Source organism: Quercus lobata, chromosome 2 (assembly GCF_001633185.2).
Source record: "Quercus lobata isolate SW786 chromosome 2, ValleyOak3.0 Primary Assembly, whole genome shotgun sequence".
Taxonomy (NCBI): Eukaryota; Viridiplantae; Streptophyta; class Magnoliopsida; order Fagales; family Fagaceae; genus Quercus; species Quercus lobata.
The window spans coordinates 19,354,254-19,372,531 of NC_044905.1; the positions used below are offsets into that span (position 1 = coordinate 19,354,254).

The 18,278-nt window shown below is 33.2% G+C and overlaps 2 protein-coding genes across 3 annotated transcripts; one reads left to right on the forward strand and one right to left on the reverse strand.

Moving 5' to 3' along the window:
* Positions 1-6,595: 6,595 nt before the first annotated feature.
* Positions 6,596-10,509, reverse strand: LOC115974862 (nucleolar GTP-binding protein 1-like). Of its 2 annotated transcripts, none has more exons than XM_031095403.1 (3): positions 10,394-10,509; positions 7,982-10,040; positions 6,596-6,963 (listed from the first exon to the last, which is right to left on the reverse strand). In XM_031095403.1, exon 2 carries the CDS (start codon positions 10,005-10,007, stop codon positions 7,992-7,994), a length of 2,016 nt encoding a protein of 671 aa, XP_030951263.1. In that variant the 5' UTR covers positions 10,008-10,040; positions 10,394-10,509; the 3' UTR covers positions 6,596-6,963; positions 7,982-7,991. The 2 variants fall into 2 exon arrangements, with proteins under 2 accessions (XP_030951263.1, XP_030951264.1); XM_031095404.1 differs by having other exon boundaries at positions 7,982-10,037; positions 10,394-10,488.
* A 6,074-nt stretch (positions 10,510-16,583) lies between these two features.
* LOC115977928 (UDP-glycosyltransferase 74G1-like) lies at positions 16,584-17,361 on the forward strand. Its single transcript, XM_031099960.1, has one exon. It carries the CDS (start codon positions 16,658-16,660, stop codon positions 17,309-17,311), a length of 654 nt encoding a protein of 217 aa, XP_030955820.1. The 5' UTR covers positions 16,584-16,657; the 3' UTR covers positions 17,312-17,361.
* Positions 17,362-18,278: the final 917 nt, after the last annotated feature.

Here is an 18,278-nt window from a genome sequence, read left to right on the forward strand (position 1 = left end):
GTACACGAGTTCAAGATTCATGCCAATTGGTCATTATTTGGCCACTACTATTGTGTTTTTATCTTAGGCAACAAAATAACGGAATACAGTAGGAAAAAAGAAAAAGAAAAAGAAAAAGAGAGTTTCTCATGTTCAAGTAATGTGGGATATGTATTATGAAGCATAGAAAAAGATGTTTAGCAAGGCTAGACTAATATATTTAGAGAGATAAAATGAATATATTCATGAATGCCGATATAAATATATTCATAGTAAATCCATGCCAATCTATGCATTTAGCAATACCATATAAAGATGTGTATCATTATATGAAGATTAGTGAGAGAGAAACTTATCTTGTTCTCTTTGCCAAGGCACATGCAAGAGGTCAAGAATGAGAATTTGCACCATCAATGTCAGAGTCAGAACTATGCAAGAGGAAGAAAAATACAAGGGAAATAATAAACATGCCATTACTTCTTGAGAGAAAAAGTACAAATAAGGAAGATAACAAATGATTGTTGAGCAAGGGAGATCAAAAGAAAGGGCACTAGATCGAGGAGTGCTGCCAAGTGAGATCGAGAATTACACTCGGACCTACTGAATTATAGGAAATGGACGTCTGGATTTCTCTAATTGAAGTGGGTGTGGAGTATTTTTGTGCAGCAACGTTGATTTTAGTTTGTTGCATAATGCTCTGTGTTGAGCATTTTCTCCTGTCTCTTGCTCTACCCTTTCGTCCTTTAGGATTCCTACTTTTAATTAAACTAAAACCTCCTTCTCATTAACCCAAAATCCCTCTTTTCTTTCAGGATAATAGAACCCATAAAACCTTAAAATAAAAAAAAATAAAAACCTTTGAAATATCAAATTGGAAAATGTATCACCAAAATAGCCAAAATATTCTTGAAAACTTCAAAATACCATGAAAGCCTTTAAAATAATAGAAAATATCCCTTAAAATTTTAAACTAACCAAAATATTTCTATAAACTTTAAAATTAGCAAAATAGCTCCTTTTAATATCCAACATAAAAAAAGATATCTCATGATGAGTATGAAATATATTAAATAAAGTACTCTTATATTTGCATATCTAATGTTACTTTTATGTTAATTTGTGACCCATTTTGAATTATATATGTTTTATAGGTAATTGAAAATTTACACGCCAATGAACTTTATTTAAGGCATAAAGGTGTGGGCTGAACCCAACTCATACTCAAAAACCTAAAAGATGTAGAGAATGCTAATCAACTAAGGAAAGAAGCCAATTGGAGGGGAAAAAAGACTCAAAATTTGGAATAAGGACTTTTATACATACATCTTAGTGTTTTGAGGTTAGTCTTATTTTTTAAGTTGATTTTAGTTGTTTTGTATTAATAGTTTAAATTTGAAATATTCTTGTGTTAGTAGTGTGGTTAATTAGTAAAGTTTTGAGATGATACTAATTATAAGAGTGAGAGGTTCATATAACATAGCTAGACCCAAACTTATTACTAAAGTCTTCAGGTTAAGTGGTGTTCTTATATATTATATTAACTACTCAATTGGAGTCTTCTCAAGTTCTTATCTCCCCAACAAGTGGATTTACGAAATAAGAGTCAATGGTTCAACTCAACAAGTGTTTGATAGTGGATAACACCAATTAAGAGGAAGACTCCTCAACTCTACCCATGGTTAAGTAAAGCTTTTACTAGATGCGTGTTGATGACTTCCATAGTTGTGCAAACAAAAACTCCCATATTCACTCCACCTATAGTTGAGTAAAGGGCGCTCTAGCTATTGGTGATGTTAATGCATAACACTTAGATTATGCAGAAAAAGACTTCCATTTAAGAGGAAAACTAACTAAAGTGTTACAAGTGATTTAGTAGAAGGTTCACACTTGAATGTGGAGAATTGTTGAAATATTTACAAGAGTGAGTCCTTAATACTACAATTTAGTTGGACCCAAACTCATCAATTTAAGTTTTTGGATTACGTGATGTTTACATATAGCCTTATATTAATCTCTCACTTGGAGTCTTCCCAAATTATTATCTCTCTAAAACATAACTGTTGAACTAAAGTTGTTACTAGAAAAATTTATAATCTGCGCTAACAAGGATCAATAGCAATCAAATCCTTGTCCATCGACGCAATCGATCATTTAAATTCAATTCTTTTTTTAAATTTATTTTTTATAACAATTTAAATTCAATTCACTATGCTCTACTCGTCCAGGTAACACATCGAGAATTAGCTTGTGGTAATGCATTAATATTGTTGTATCAAGCTCAACGAGGTGTGTGTGTCTATATATAACCATGTCAAATATCTAGTGGAAAATTTCATTTTCTTTTTTTGGGGGTAAAATATGGAATTGCATTAACAACTATACGGCAAGGTTAGTAGACACATAGCATATCATAATACATGCCAAGTTTGTCTAAATATTAGTATAAATAACAAAGCATCAGATTGGGAGAATGTTATGAATTACAAAATCCCCTTCCTATCTCACACCTCTTCTGGCAAGTGCATCATCACACTTTTTAAATTTGCATTCTTTGGAAGAATGAATACCCGTTATCTTATAAAATAAAGCCTAAAATTTTCTAGGCCAAAATGGGCAAATGCCCCTTTTACACAAAAATTCCAGCATTTTTGCCTCATTTTCCAAACTAATTAGAAAAATGCCTCTGTTTTGAAACTCGATTTTCTAAAAATCGAGTTTCAAATGTATAACTCAATTTATGGAACATCGAGTTATAGCGAACATAAACTTAAAAATTCTTTTTTTTTTTTTTTTGGAACTCGAGTTCCATGAACTCGAGTACCATGTAAAGTACACGAGTTCATGGAACTCGAGTTCCACTTGAATTTTTTCAAGGAACTTGAGTTCCATAAACTCGAATTTCAAAATTTTTTTAAATTTTTTTTTATTTTTAGTTTGTTATAACTTAATTGTCCAAAAATCGAGTTTTAAACTGAAACTCGATTTTTAGAAAATCGAGTTTCAAAATAGGAGCATTTTCCAAATTAGTTTAGGAAAGGGGGCAAAATGCTGGATTTTTTTTTTTTAAAAAAAAGGGCAAAAGCCCATTTTCTCCAAAATGTCTGTCTTATTCTAAATGTTCCAAAAAAAAAAAAAAAAATTTATAGATCACAGCTTATCACATGTCCATTTTTTTTCTTATGCAATCAGAAAAGTTTAAATTAAAAAAAATAGAATCGATAATTTTTGTTCTAAAAATGTGCATCCAGAAGTAATGGCGCACCACACATGGATATAAATTCTCAATCCCAATCTAAGTATTTCGCTAAATGTTCCACTGATCACTACATGTTGCGTGCCTTTTTTATTTTATTTTATTTTTAAGCAATCAAAACAAGTTACATATATTATTCTCCAGTTGATGTAATATAAACTATAAAGTAGTTGAACGCATGTTTGACTTGCATACCTAATGCCTACAAATAGCTTGCTCAATTATTGTTCTTTTTTATTTTTAAGCAATCAAAACAAGTTACATATATCATTCTCCAGTTGATGTAATATAAACTATAAAGTAGTTGAACACATGTTTGACTTGCATACCCGATGCCTACAAATAGCTTGCTCGTGATTATTGTTCATTGTTCAATTATTCCTTCAATTGCCTGAAAAGAAATAAAGTAATAGTACGTAATCACAAGAGATAGAGATGGAAAATAAAGGCTATGGAGCCCATGTGTTGGCACTATCTTACCCAAGTCAAGGCCACCCAAACCCATTAGCCTCCAAAGGGATTAGAGCCACATTTGCCATCACTCATTTCATTTTCAAGACCATGCAGCCCAAGTCATCAGCCTCTGTCCAATTTGACACAAAATATCAGATGGCTATAATGAGGGCAGCTTTCACCAATCGGAGAGTCTCCATGCCTATCTCACTCGTTTGAAAGCCATTGGCGCAAAGACTCAGCCAAACTCATCAAAAAGTACAAAGACTTGGGGCACCCTATTGATTGCATAGTCTATGATTTTTCTTTATCATGGGCTTTGGATGTGGCCAGAATTTGACTTAGTTTCAGTTCCATTTTTCACTCAAACATGTGCTGTAACTTTCATATTTATCGTGTGTATCATGGGTTATTGAAGCTCATACATATTTACAAGATTAAGAGAAACAGCCAAGCAAAGAATTTGACCGAATCAGAGTTGTTTCAAAACGGTCATCAATGAAAACATAATTTGAATCGGGTCTTGGGAGTATCTAACAAACAGCAATTAAGCCAAATTCATCTGTGAACTAGTACACATTACCAGATTGAGAGAAAAAACCAACCAAAAAATTTAATATGAAGTCACGCTCTAGTCGCTTAGGAAAAATTATAATTTAAATCGTTTCTCAAACTCAAAATTGCCTCAACATTATGCAAAAAACAAAGAAGATAACAAAAATCTGCTGATATGCTGCCATGGTCAAGAAGTGTGCAACCTACAGCCAAACCAAATAATTGATCGAACAAAATTCTTTCTTGACTGCAAGTAAACCCAAGGAATTCTGTCTCCACATCTTGATTATTAAGATGTGGAGAATCTTAATCAATTAAGGAAAGAAGCCAATTGGAGGGGAAATTCAGAATCAGGATTTTTATGTATATAGTGGGATTAGTCTTATTCTTTAAGTTTGAAATATTTATGTGTGAGTAGTGTGATTAATTAGTTAAGTGTTGATGATACTAATTACAAGAGTGAGAGGTTCATATAACATAGTTGGACCCAAACGTATTATCAAAACCTTTGGGTTATATACTATTTATATATATATATATATATTATATATATTATATTAATTACTCAATTGGAGTCTTTTCAAGTTCTTATTTCCCCAACAAGTGGATTTACGAAATTCGAGTCAATGGTTCAACTGGGCAAGTGTTTGACAATGGATAACACCAACTAAAAGGAAGACTCCTCAATTCTACCCATGGTTAAGTAAAGTTTTTACTAGATGCATGTTGGTGACTGTCATTGTTGTGCAAGTAAGACTCCCATCTTCGCTCCACCTATAATTGAGTAAAGAGCACTCTATTGGTGAAGGTAATGCATGACACTTATATTGTGCAGAAAAAGACTTTAATTCAAGAGAAAAAATAACTAAAGTGTTACAAATGATTTAGTAGAAGGTTCACACTTTTTTCTTTTATTTTTATTTATTTATTTATTTATTATTATTATTTTTATGTAAGATAGAATTTCTAATTTAGCCTAATCTTAGTATATATGTATGTGAAACTCCCTCTTGGAGACATGAACCCCGGCTCTTGCCCTCAACACCCCACGAGTACTTATACTTGTAGAGTGACCACCGCACCAAAGATGCGCGGTAAGGTTCACACTTAAATATGGAGATTTGTTGAAATATTTACATGTAGGTAGTGTAGTTAGTCAAGTGTTTAAGTCCCACAAGAGATACTAATTACAAGAGTAAGTCCTCAATACTACAATTTAGTTGGACCCAAACTCATCGATTTAAGTTTTTGGATTACGTGGTGTCATATATATCATTATATTAATCTCTCACTTCGTGTCTCTCAGATTATTATCTCTCCGAATCGAAAGTGTTGAACTAAAGTTGTTACTAGAAAAATTTATAATCTGCGCTAACGAGGATCAATAGCAATCAAATCCTATTTCATCGACGCAATCCATAATTTAAATTCATGAATTCACTATGCTCTACTCGTCCAGGCAAGATATCGAGCATTAGCTTGTGGTAATGCTTTAACATTGTTGTATCACGCTCAACGAGGTGTATATATACATATATATATATATATATATATATATATTTATTTATTTATATTATTACCTGTCAATATTAGAGTATATAGGCACCTCATGTTACTCGAACCAATATTTTTTGCACCAGGTTCCAATTCCTCAGTTTGATTTTCCAATTTCCTACGTTGTAATATATTGTTAACTCTTATTCAATCTCTTTAAAGTTTAAACTGTCCTAGGACTGAAGCCATGGTACATGCCAAACATCCAGAGGAAAATTTCTTTTTCTTTTTTTGGGGGTAAAATATGGAATTGCATTAACAACTAACGGCAAGGTTAGTAGAAACACTGCGTATCATAATACATGCCAAGTTTGTCTGAATATTAGTATAATAATAACAAAGCATCAGATTGGGAGAATGTTATAAATTACAAAATCCCACCGCTTCTAGCAAGTGCATTATTACACTTTTTTAATTTGCATTCTTTGGGGAATGAATACCTGTTAGTCATCTTATAAAATAAAACCTAAAATTTCTGTCTTATAGATCGCAGCTTGTCATATGTCCATTTTTTTTTCTTGTGAAATCGGAAAAGTTTAAATTAAAAAAAGATAGAATCGAGAATCTCACTCGTTTGAAAGACAGTGGCTCAAAGACTTTAAGCCCAACTCGTCAAAAAGTACAAACACTTGGGGCACCCTATTGATTGCATAGTCTATGATTCTACTTTATCTTGGGCTTTGGATGCGGCCAAATTTTGGCATAGTTTCAGTTGCATTTTTCACTCAAACATGTACCGTAACTTTCATATATTAAGAGAAACAACCAAGCAAAGAATTTGACTGAATCAGAGAATTGTTTCAAAACGATCATCAATGAAAACATAATTTGAATTGGGTCTTGGAGTATCTAACAAACAGCAATTAAGCCAAATTCATCTGTGAACTAATACACATTACGATATTAAGAGGAAAAACCAAACAAAAAATTTAATATTAAGTCACGCTCTAGTCACTTAGGAAAAATTATAATTTAAATCGTTTCTCAAACTCAAAATTGCCTCAACATTATGCTATAACAAAGAAGATAGCAAAAATCTGCTGATATGCTGCCATGGTCAAGAAGTGTACAACCTCCAGCCAAACCAAAGAATTGATCGAACAAAATTCTTTCTTGACTGCAAGTAAACCCAAGGAATTCTGTCTCCACGAACCATGAACCAACATGCCCTGTACAAAAAAGCATCTTGATTATTACTAAAGAAATCAAACCTCCCGAAGATTCTGAAAATTTTTGTCTCTAATATCATAATATGATGTCAATTATAAAGCCTAGAATGGGAAAAGTAGTCAATAAACCAGACCTCTAAGCTCTTCCAATTGCCTTTCTTAAGGGTTAAACAGCCCATGCAAGAATGTAAGCAGCATGAGATTATTCCACATGGCTAAAAAATATTCCAATGCAAGAACAATATCTTATATTTAGCCATATCCAATAAAGGATATAAGCTGGTTTGCATGTGAGGAAAATAAAAGGGGATGTGCTTGTTTCCAAAATAATTTTGGGGAAAGGAAGAAAACACTTGCACCTAACACCTATCAATATGATATTAGCATTTAAGAAACTGAAGGTAATCAACATACCAAACTTCTCCATACAATGGATGCACAGCAAAGAGCTTAATAAAAATTTACAAACACTGCACTCAATTCTCAAAAAAATAATAATCAAGCATCAAGGGAACTGCCAAATATATACTTTACCCAGGAATCTCGGATAATATAGGTTACATTGTCTGATGTTTTAGCAAATTTATGCATAGAATGATTTGACGACTAAAATGTCTCAAAGTAGAACCAAGTTACAAGAAAGGTGAGCACCATCATCAACACATATTCAATCAAGAACCAAATAATTGCTGCTTACAGCTTTGGCATCCTCCCATTTACCAGCATCCATAAAATCTGAAAATCTTAAAACAGATACATCTGTTCCAAAAGCATGCAAGGGAGAAAGAAAGAAAAAAATGCACCTGAAGCCTCAGATAACAGGCACGCAGCGAAACCATCAACATTCAACATACAGTGTAAATACTAGTTATTAAACAATGAAAAGAGCTCTTAAATACCAAAAAAACAAAAATGCGATCTTAATATATATAGATAAGCAAATGAGAAAAATTGTAAGTGTGTTAAAATAAAAAGACAAGCTCAAGTGAAAATGAAAAGGCAATGCACATGGATTTACCTCTAGTAAATCAACGTCTATCAGTTTTTCCGCTGGACCGCTTCCCAGAGAACAAATGCTTTGGTTTCAAAGTAGGTATTACCCTATCTGCCTCACCACGACGTGCATCCTTGTTCCTCTTCTTGGAAGATTTCTTTGCAAGCTTTTGTGCCTTAACCTTTTGAGCAGAGTCCCTGAAGCCCTCTCCAGGGACAAGTTCACCCGGTGGCCGTGAGACTGACCTTGATCGGGATCTAGACCTCATTCGCAGCCTCTTGTTAGGTGTGTCCACATCCATATCCATAGCATCACCACCATCATTAGCAGGTGACCTCTCCCTCTTCCGACCTCTCGACCTACTACGGGCTCGATCAATGGCCTTAGATGGATCCAGCCCCAAAGCAGATAGCTGCCTTCCCATTCTCCTGGTTGTGAACTGCTTGTCCTTGTCAAACTTTCTTGGTACAATAGGCCGGCTCTCTGCAGTGCTTTTCTTGATCCTGTGCTGTTGAATGAGTAAGCTTTTCTTTTTTCTAATCTCAGCCAATGCTTGTTGCTCTTCCGGAGTCAATTCCTTGCCATCCATCTCAAAATCATCATCAACTTCCTCTGCCTGCCTTAGCCCTTCTTCTTGTTCCAACTCCTCAAGCCTTTGTAAAATATCAGGATCAATGAAGTCATACACATTGTGCCCATCAAGAATTTCTGGCAATACATCTTCTTTCCATTCATCATTAGCTAAGATATAATTCTTCTTCAAACTAGCAGAGTATACTCCTGCACCACCATTCTCATTCTCCAAATCCTTTTCAGTTTTCCTCTTTTCCTTCTCTGCTGCTTGCTTCGCTTTAGCTTCCAAAACTGCCTGAGGTATACAAGGTGGCCTTTCCTTCTGGTCCCGTGGCTTTGGAATCGCAACATGAAAACGATTTAAGCAATCATTTATCTTTTTGGATTTCATCTTTATTTCAACCCTCTGATCCAATAACCTCTCACAAGCTGCATTTTTCACAGCAATTACCCCATCCTCAGTCAAAGTACTCATGGTCAGCAGCACCCCTTGGTCATCAGTAGGCTCACCTCCTTGACCAACCACTGTCTTCATAGCTTCAGCTTTCATCTCCATGACCAACTTCATATCTTCCTCTGATAAACTTTCAAGTGGTTGCAAATCAGTCTTGTTGCATACAATAGTCAAAGGTTTGTTCATAAACAGAGACTTAATGCTGTGAAAAAGTGCAGCCTGTTGTGCAATGGTATATCCACAAGACCCCGAGATGTCTAAGAAGAACAACACTGCAGCTCGAAGATGTGCCAAAGCTGTGATACTGCACATCTCAATAATATTGCGATCCTCAAAAGGCCGGTCCAAAATACCAGGTGTATCAATGACTTGATACCTTAGGTATTTATAGTCTGTATGACCAACAAAGAGCGACTTTGTGGTGAAAGCATAGGGCTGGACATCCACATCAGCTCTAGTGATCTTGTTAATGAAGGAACTCTTGCCCACATTGGGATACCCACAAATCAAGACCGTCCGAGTATTTGGATCAATCGAAGGTAGCCTAGCCATATGCTGTCTGATCTGTTCTAAGTAAGCCAAACTAGGAGCAACCCTTTTTATGACAGTGCACATGCGACCAAGAGCAGCAACCTTCAGACACTTGCATCGGTACAACGAATCACCATACTTCAACAACCTGACATAATCTTTAGCAATCTTACTAATCAGATTCCTTGCGGTATTGATCTGGCCAAGGGCAAGCTTGTAGTGATCTTTGTTGTAGAGCACATGAAGAAGATCTCCATAAAAAGGATGGATATCATCAAGACGAGGAAACTCGTCGATGATTGTAGAGAGCTTGTCATAATAGTTCGTCTGGGTATACTTCACTTTACGCATATAAAATTGGCGTAGGCGAGAGATAGCATAGCCCTTATGGACAACAGTCGGCGTTTGCCGTTGAGTACGAGACAAAATTATATCAATGAAGTCCTTCCCATTTGGAACTACAGTAATGTTCTTAAAATTATACTGCACCATCTTAAAGCTTCACCAGCTATCACCCCCCTACTACTACAATAACAAAGTAGTGAAAAGTATAATTAAAATTTCATTCATAAACTCACACTACCACACCAATGATAATATCAAAAACACCCATATTTCAAAAAATACAAAATTAACCAGAAAATGCAATACCCAGAATTCTTAAATCCTATATGGACCTAACCCAAAAGCCAAGCAAGCAAAATCAACAAAACCCACAAACATAGTTGCCAAAAAACAACATTATGAATGGATTTTTGTCAATTATTCAATTCACAATCATCCTCAGCAAAAAAAAAAAAAAAAAACCCACAGTCAGCAGAAATTCACACAAACTATAAACGTATGGTGTGGAGAGAAAGAGCATCAGAGAATAATACTTGAAAATTGGAGGTTGGAGAGGCCGGCGGCGTGGTTGATGCGGCGTTGTTGATTACCTCTCTGACCTTGGAGAGAGGAAAAAACAGAGAGAGAGGCTAGGTTTAGGGTTTTAGAGAGGTACCTGGTGAAAAGCTAGTAGTTTTAATGGGCCTTTAATTGGGCTTTTTAATTTTTTTTGGGGTCTGTCTTTATGTTTCCTTGTTGAGCTGGGCCTGGTCTGATGTGTTCTTGGAGGAGAGGGGCCCAAATGCCCCAAACATGATTTTAATAGCCAATTTACTTATTAATTTTTAATGGTTTCCAAGCACCCTTCTTTGCAATTCTCCCTCATCCATATATATATATATATATATATATATATATATATTGTGTGTGTTGGTTGGGGGGGGGGGGTGTTATGTTTGTTTATTTATTTATTTCTAGTGATTTAATTGGTTTAGTATTATAACTTTTAAGTCTAGAATGGAGGGGAAGAGCGAGGAGGGAAGGGTAGTAGATTTCTGAGCACCCTTCCTCTCTCTTTCTCCTCATCCAAATAAAAGATTATGGCTAAGAAATTCAATGATATGCTCAAATGTGCTAATTAATATATTATGGTCACCTTTTAACTTTCTTCATATCTAGTTCCTCTAATGTTTTTTATCCAAAAAGGAAGAAGTTATGCTTTAAGAAATATTTGGAACTTTGGGCTTCAGGTCTTTATAAAAAGACAACATGTGTCCCTGTCATGTGTAATGCTTGTTAACTCATATGGTTGGTTGGATACTTGGATCAAGTATAATTAAGATTAAGTGAGTCATGTTCATTGCTCATGACAAAAACACATATATTCTTCTTAATGGGGGTTGAAGCCTCAGGCTCCAAATATGTTTGGAATCAAATTTTGTCTATTCAAAAATAGAGTTAAGCAATTTAATTATGTAAATGAAAAAAAAAAACTAATTAATTATAATAAAAAGTGACTTTAATTACATAGATCATTAGCTTGAATTTACATCTCGCTTAGAGCACCCACACTAGATGTGGGATATGTGCCAAATGTTAAATATTTGGCACATATCCCACACCAAACCCAATTTTAGCCCATTTAGTAGATGTGGTATATTGTTTTTTTTTTTGCAACATTGAACAGTACCGTGGCAAATTTGCCACGGTACGGAAGATATGTGGTATATTATTTGTTGTTTGTTTATTGTGTTGATGAGTAGTAAATATTATTTTAATGTGTAGTAAATATTATTTTAATGTATAGAATTGAATTATAAAACACTTGATAAATGAGATGTTGTAAAATGATATGATAAAATAATAAAGTAGGCATTTGATGTGGTAAAATGGCATAATTTTTGGAACATCTGTTACGGATGCTCTAATGATGATGAAACTATCGACACTATTTTTCTATCTTTTTTTTTGATAAGTATTAACACATTTTCAATTAAGTGGTTTTCTTAATAAGATGTTAAAATCATTCTTTCATATATGTCAAAAGTTGCTAACACTATAAACTTTTTTTTTTTAAGGAAAGTTGGCACTATAAACTTGAATGAATGGAATAATAAGAATTTTCATGTGCTAACCTATGTACCTTAATAATGACTGATTGTATGTGACGTGCTTTTTTATAATAAGTTGTAGATCCACACACCTTTGGTACAATGATCACTCTACAAGTATAAGTGTCTGTGGGTTGTGGGAGAGACAATGACTGGAGTTCAAGTTTCTAGGAAAGAGTTTCACACACATATACTCTTAGATTAGACTAAAGTAGAATTTCTGTCTTATTAAAAAAAAAAGGTGGTGGATGCAATGAAAAAAAGTTGTCCAGTTTTAACAATTGGGCCAACAGTTCCATCGAAGTACCTTGACAACTGGGTCAAGAATGATAATGATTATGGGCTTAACCTGTTCACATTAGAATCCTCTATTAGTATCATCAATTGGGTTGTGGGAGTGCCAAAGGTGGGTATGCCACAATGGACCGACCAAACAACAGATGCCAAGTTTGTTCAGGATGTGTGGAAGGTGGGAATTAAGGTTAAGGTTGATGAGAATGGGATTGTGAGAAGAGAAGAGATTGAGTTTTGCATTAGGGAAGTAATGGAGGGTGAGAGAGGAAGAGAAATGAAAAAGGATGCTATGAAATGGAGGTGTTTGGCTCTAGAGGCAGTTAGTGAGGGAGGTACTTCGGACAAGAACATTGATGAGCTTGTATCTAAATTGATAAACTAGTTTCCATCTTATAAGTAATTAATAAATGATGTATTACTGTTAATTATAATAATTAACTTTATCAGAATGCTAAGAAATGGAGAGGCTTGGCTCTAGAGGCAATTAGTGAGACAGGGACTTCGAACAAGAATATTGATTAACTTGTATCTAAATTGAAAAACTAGTTTTCATCTCATAACTAATTAATAAATGATGTATTTTTGTTAGAATAATGGTTAAATAATTCAATTTATCATTTCTTAGCGGTTATAACTTCAATAAATTATCATGGTATTAAAGTAGCTTGTCCAGATTTTAAACTATTGTTTTTGCTCTACCTCCTCTTTTAAAATTTAAAAACATCATGTGTTAGATCCCACTTATTAAAGGAGAGATTGGACTTATGTGATGGGGTAAGAATAATAGTTAAATATTTAAATTCACCAAGGTAGTCAATAATTTATCAATTGCAATAAAATTTCATTTTTATTGTAGTATAATTTGAAAGATTTATTGTAATAAAATTTTACCCGAATGCAATAACTTAATTAGCTCATGATATAGTCATGAGAATGATAATATTATATATTTATTTTTTATTTTCTTATGTCTCAAATTTCACATTGGCTACAGCCAGCGTCTTCTGCCTCTAAGGTGGGATGGTATCTGTCTAAGGCTTAGAGTTTGGGCTCCAAGGGGTCTCGAGTTCTACTTTGGGAATGTTAAAATAATAGTTAAATTATTAAATTCATTTGTTAAAACCTTTCAAAAAATTAATAATTGATTGATTATAATAAAAAAAAATTAACTTTTAATATAATATAAATTAAATTTATTATTGTTATAAAATTTTACCTAGATATAATAATCCTTGCTCATGATATGGTTATTATGACAATTTAACCTTTTTATTTTTACTTCCTTTTGAACTCTCGCAATATTGGCCATATATAACGAGAAAATACATGTTGTTTCCGTTACATGTATCATCTCCCTTATATGGGGGTTGACCTCACACTGCATGTATCCTCCTCCTCACTGAGGTCCACCCCCATGTGAGGGGGAGGATATATGCAATGGAAACAACATGTACCACCTCATATATAATAGACAAAGAAAGCTGACATGACCTTGCATTATTCTTATAATGTTTACATAAGCAATGATGTCAACGGATTTGTTTTTTCATAGTGTTATACCAAGATTATGGTGGACAAAAAGAAGTGTGGTTATAGTATTGAATATCGTCGTCAAGGGTTATCTCTTAAAGGGTTACTATGTCATTTCACCTCAAAACCAATTGATGATGAGGAATACACTATTAAATTTTTTATGGTATTTGACGTCATGCTCACTGGCCTATTTTTAGAGTAGTTATAGGGAGTTAAATTGTGGTTTTCCCATTAATAATCCCTCCCTTACAATAACACTTTTGTGACTCAAACCTATGACTTTGACTCGGATACCATTTGTTGGACTGTGAGCTGTGCCGTTTCACCTCAAAAAAATTGGTGATGAGGAAGAGACTCGAATCACTTGAATGATAGTCACGTAAAATATATTATAATGCACAAATGGTCCATAGGTGAACATGAGCTAGGCTATACTTTGTGTTCTGACATTGAAACAGTGAGCTTATAAGTTTTAACTTCTGTGTTTTGCAAGTATGAATGGTTAATCCTAGGGTGAAATCGGCCATTTACCACTTTTCGCAGAAATTATTAGCAATATATCACTGTTTGCAAAATAAGTAGCAATATATCACTTTTTTGAAACTCGAGTTCAGGAAACTTGAGTTTGTTGTGTAAATCGAGTTTTAAATACTCGAGTTTCATAAAAAAACTTGTGTAAATGCTCTCATTTGTACTTCTATGCTACTCGAGCTTACCAAGCTCGAGTCCCTTGTATGGAACTCGAGTTTGACAAGCTCGAGTTCCTTATTCATTTTTTATTTTTTCAATGATCAACAAATAAGCATAAAAATAAACATAAGTAAGTTTTTTCATTTGAACGCACAAACTTATGTAGTGAACAGAGAATAATTTATGCAAAAAAATAGTGAACAATTTTTTAAATAATGCTGAACATAAATAATTTATGCAAAATGCTGGAAACAATTTATGTAGAAAATAGTGAACAATTTTTATGAGAAACAGATTAAAAAAATTGTTCACTATTTTTTTGCATAAATTATTCTCTGTTCACTGCATATGTTTGTGTGTTCAAATGAAAAAAATTACTTATTTTTATGTTTATGTTTATTTGTTAATTATTGAAAAAAGAAAAAAGAGAATAAGGAACTCGAGCTTGTCAAACTCGAGTTCCATACAAGGAACTCGAGCTTGGTAAGCTTGAGTACCATAGAAGTACAAAAGAGAGCATTTACAACGTTAGCACAAGTTTTTTTTTATGAAACTCAAGTATTTAAAACTCGATTTACACAGCAAACTCGAGTTTAAAAAAAAGTGATATATTGCTACTTATTTTGCAAACAGTGGTATGTTGTTAATAATTTCCACGAAAAGTGGTAAATGGCCAATTTGGCCTTAATCCCAGTATATTACAATTTAGTTTTAACTTTCTGTTTTTGAAGGCATGCACATTAGGATGAGTACTTTGGGATTGAATGTAAAGGCAGATATAAATAACACAATAAGAGTGCCAACTGGGGCAATTTGTTGACTACCCGACCGGCCGGCCAGTACCCATCGATTCAATGTTACGAAAAATATTGTTATCTTTCTGAATCAGTTTGATTTATTACTTTACTAGTATGATTAATAAACCGAAAAAAAAAAAAAAAAATTGTTACAGGGCGGCCGGCGAAGATGAAAATGTTAATAGCCACGGAACAAAGAAAATGGTGTGGCACAAAAATTACTCCAGAACAAATTAAAGTCCACATCCTCTCATCATTTCTAATTTTAATAAAGCGAAGAAATTGACAGGCATTTGAATTAGCTTTATAAAAAAAATCACTTTTTTTTTTTAATGAGTGATTACTGACATGTATATATATGATAAACATAATGGCAGAGAAAAGCCACAGAGCGAAGAGCCCACATCCTCATCTTTTCTACTTTTAATAAAACCAAGAAATTGACAGGCATTTGAAGCTTTGTTAAAAGTTCTAACCAAAAAAAAAAAAAACCTTTGTTAAAAGGAAAAAAAATTCACAGTTTTTTTTTAAATAAAAAAACATGTGATGTTACTAGCTTGTATATAATAAAAATAATGACAGTGATGAATTTATGTGTTGTATTAATTATAATCTATTAAAATTAATGATAGTTATTAATAGACATATATCATCATTATGTTTGTATATTAAGTATTATATATGAACTTTGTTAATTATGAAAGTTATTAATGAATATTTATATATTATAAATATTTGTTCAATGAAACTATTAAATATATAATTATGGGTTGAATTTAAGTTACACACAGTGTAACTCTAAATAATATTACACCATCTAATAATTTATTATTAAATTTATATTTTGAAAATTTCACTGTTAGATTATATGTTCTATATGTTAAAACATGCATGCTTCATGTCACTCAGTTGTTATTTACTATTTGATTTAAAAACTCATTTTTTATTCATTATTTTAAAATACAAAAACTTGAATTTAAATAATTGATTGATAACATAACCATTGATATTTAATTATATTTAATTTTGCAAGCATTCGCAATCAATTAAAAAATATTGAATGATGTGATACTGTTTAAAGTTACACTAGATATAACTTGAAATCAATCCTATAACTATAGTAATTATTAGTCGATAATTATTATAATTATTTTTATATATGGAGATATTTAATTCACTGTGTAAAGAAAATATGGCAAGACTCTAATTGATGGTTTAAACTTTAAATATATAGAACAAAATAAACTCAATAGTCAGATTTTTAAAATGTAAATTCTAAAAAAGTTATGGACGTGTTACACTCTTAACCTTATATATACATATATCATGACATTATCTCTTTGAATCCTTTCTCATCCATCTGATAGAGTGAGGGAGAGCAAATTGCAAGAAAATGGAGAGGAAAACTCATATTCTAGTGATTCCTTACCCTGTACAAGGTCACATAAATCCTATGCTCCAGTTCTCCAAGCGCTTAGCCACAAAGGGTGCTAGAGTGACTTTAGTCGCTACCAGCACCATTAGAAACTCCATGCAAGCCTTGCAAGGTGCTAGCTCTGTCAACATTGAGATAATCTCTGATGGCTCCGAGGGAGACGAAACCGTAGAAAGCTTAATAGCAACTGTGGATCGTTTCAAAGATGTAGTTTCACAAAGCTTATCAGAGTATATTGAGAAACTAAACAGCTCCAAATACCCCCCAAAGTTTATTGTGTATGACTGTGCTCTACCATGGGCTCTAGACGTGGCTAGAAAATATGGCATAGATGGAGCTCCATTTTACACTCAATCTTGTGCAGTCAATGTCGTCTATTATCACTTCAAGAAAGGAACAGTAAGGTTGCCTCTCGAAGAACCAACAGTATCACTACCCTCGATGCCAAAACTAGCAATCAATGATCTATCTTCGCTTCTTTCTAATCCAAGCTCATACCCACCTCTACTCAAACTTTTTCTGGATCAATTTTCCAACTTCCTAGAAGCTAAGTGGATCTTTTTCAGCTCTTTCAAGGAGTTGGAACTCGAGGTAAGTTCACAATCTCTCTAAATATTTACCTTACTTTAACTTTTGACTTATGATAGGTATTACACTTATTTTTTTTCAATTAGACTGTCTTGAAAATTGATAGTTAACAATTTTTTTTTAATAATAAAAATAATGATAATTATTTGTTATATTGTTGATGGTATTCTAATCGTCTTTGTCATCACGTCGATTTTTAAGACTTTAGATTAAATTGATAATAATTTAATATTTTATGATTATTTAGGGTTTGTTTTATTAGAGTGAAAACGGAAAGGATAAAAAATAAAAAGAGAAAAATAGAATAAAAAATGGTATTTTTTACTGTTTAACTGAGAGATAAAACTCTCTATTGTACTTATTTTATCATAAAGTTCAATGATTTAAAATCAGTGTAATTACCGTACCGTATCGGTGGCTACAGCTGGAATTTACCGCACCGGTGCGTAGGCCGGTATAGAAATACTCTTATTTCGTCTCGGATTAAATACCGGTTATACCGGGATAAATACCGCCACCGGACTCCGGCCTGTGAATAGATTTCGGGCGAAAAAAAAACAATTACCGACTTACCTTCTATACATTTTTATTTTCACCTGATAATGCTTCTTTCTATTATCTCGTTCTCTCTTCTTCTTCTCCCTTTTCTTCATATTTTCTTTGTTTTTGACTTTCCTGTTCTCCACTTTTTCCAGCTTTCCTCCACTTTTCGTTCTTCACTTCTTTCTTCAAATCTTTCTCTCAGCATTTGAGTGTCTATTGTTTGTTCCTTCCGTTTGTATTTTTGAAGCTTTTTTTTTCTTAGTTTTGTGTGGCCACGTGAAGAGGCAGGGGAGTTCATCAACCGAGAAAAGAAAAAGTAATGTAAAGCATTAAATGTGATAAGACTTATCTTAAAAGTAAGAGTGGAAAAAAGATTTTAAAAATAATAATAAAAGATACTAAAGACAGTGGAATAGAATAAAAACTAAAAAAAAGAGAGTAGTAACAA

Excerpts from the sequence above, each read along its gene's own strand:
- LOC115977928 (XM_031099960.1), top strand. The coding sequence starts at position 16,658 with ATGGAGAGGAAAACTCATATTCTAGTGATTCCTTACCCTGTACAAGGT.
- LOC115974862 (XM_031095403.1), bottom strand. The coding sequence starts at position 10,007 with ATGGTGCAGTATAATTTTAAGAACATTACTGTAGTTCCAAATGGGAAG.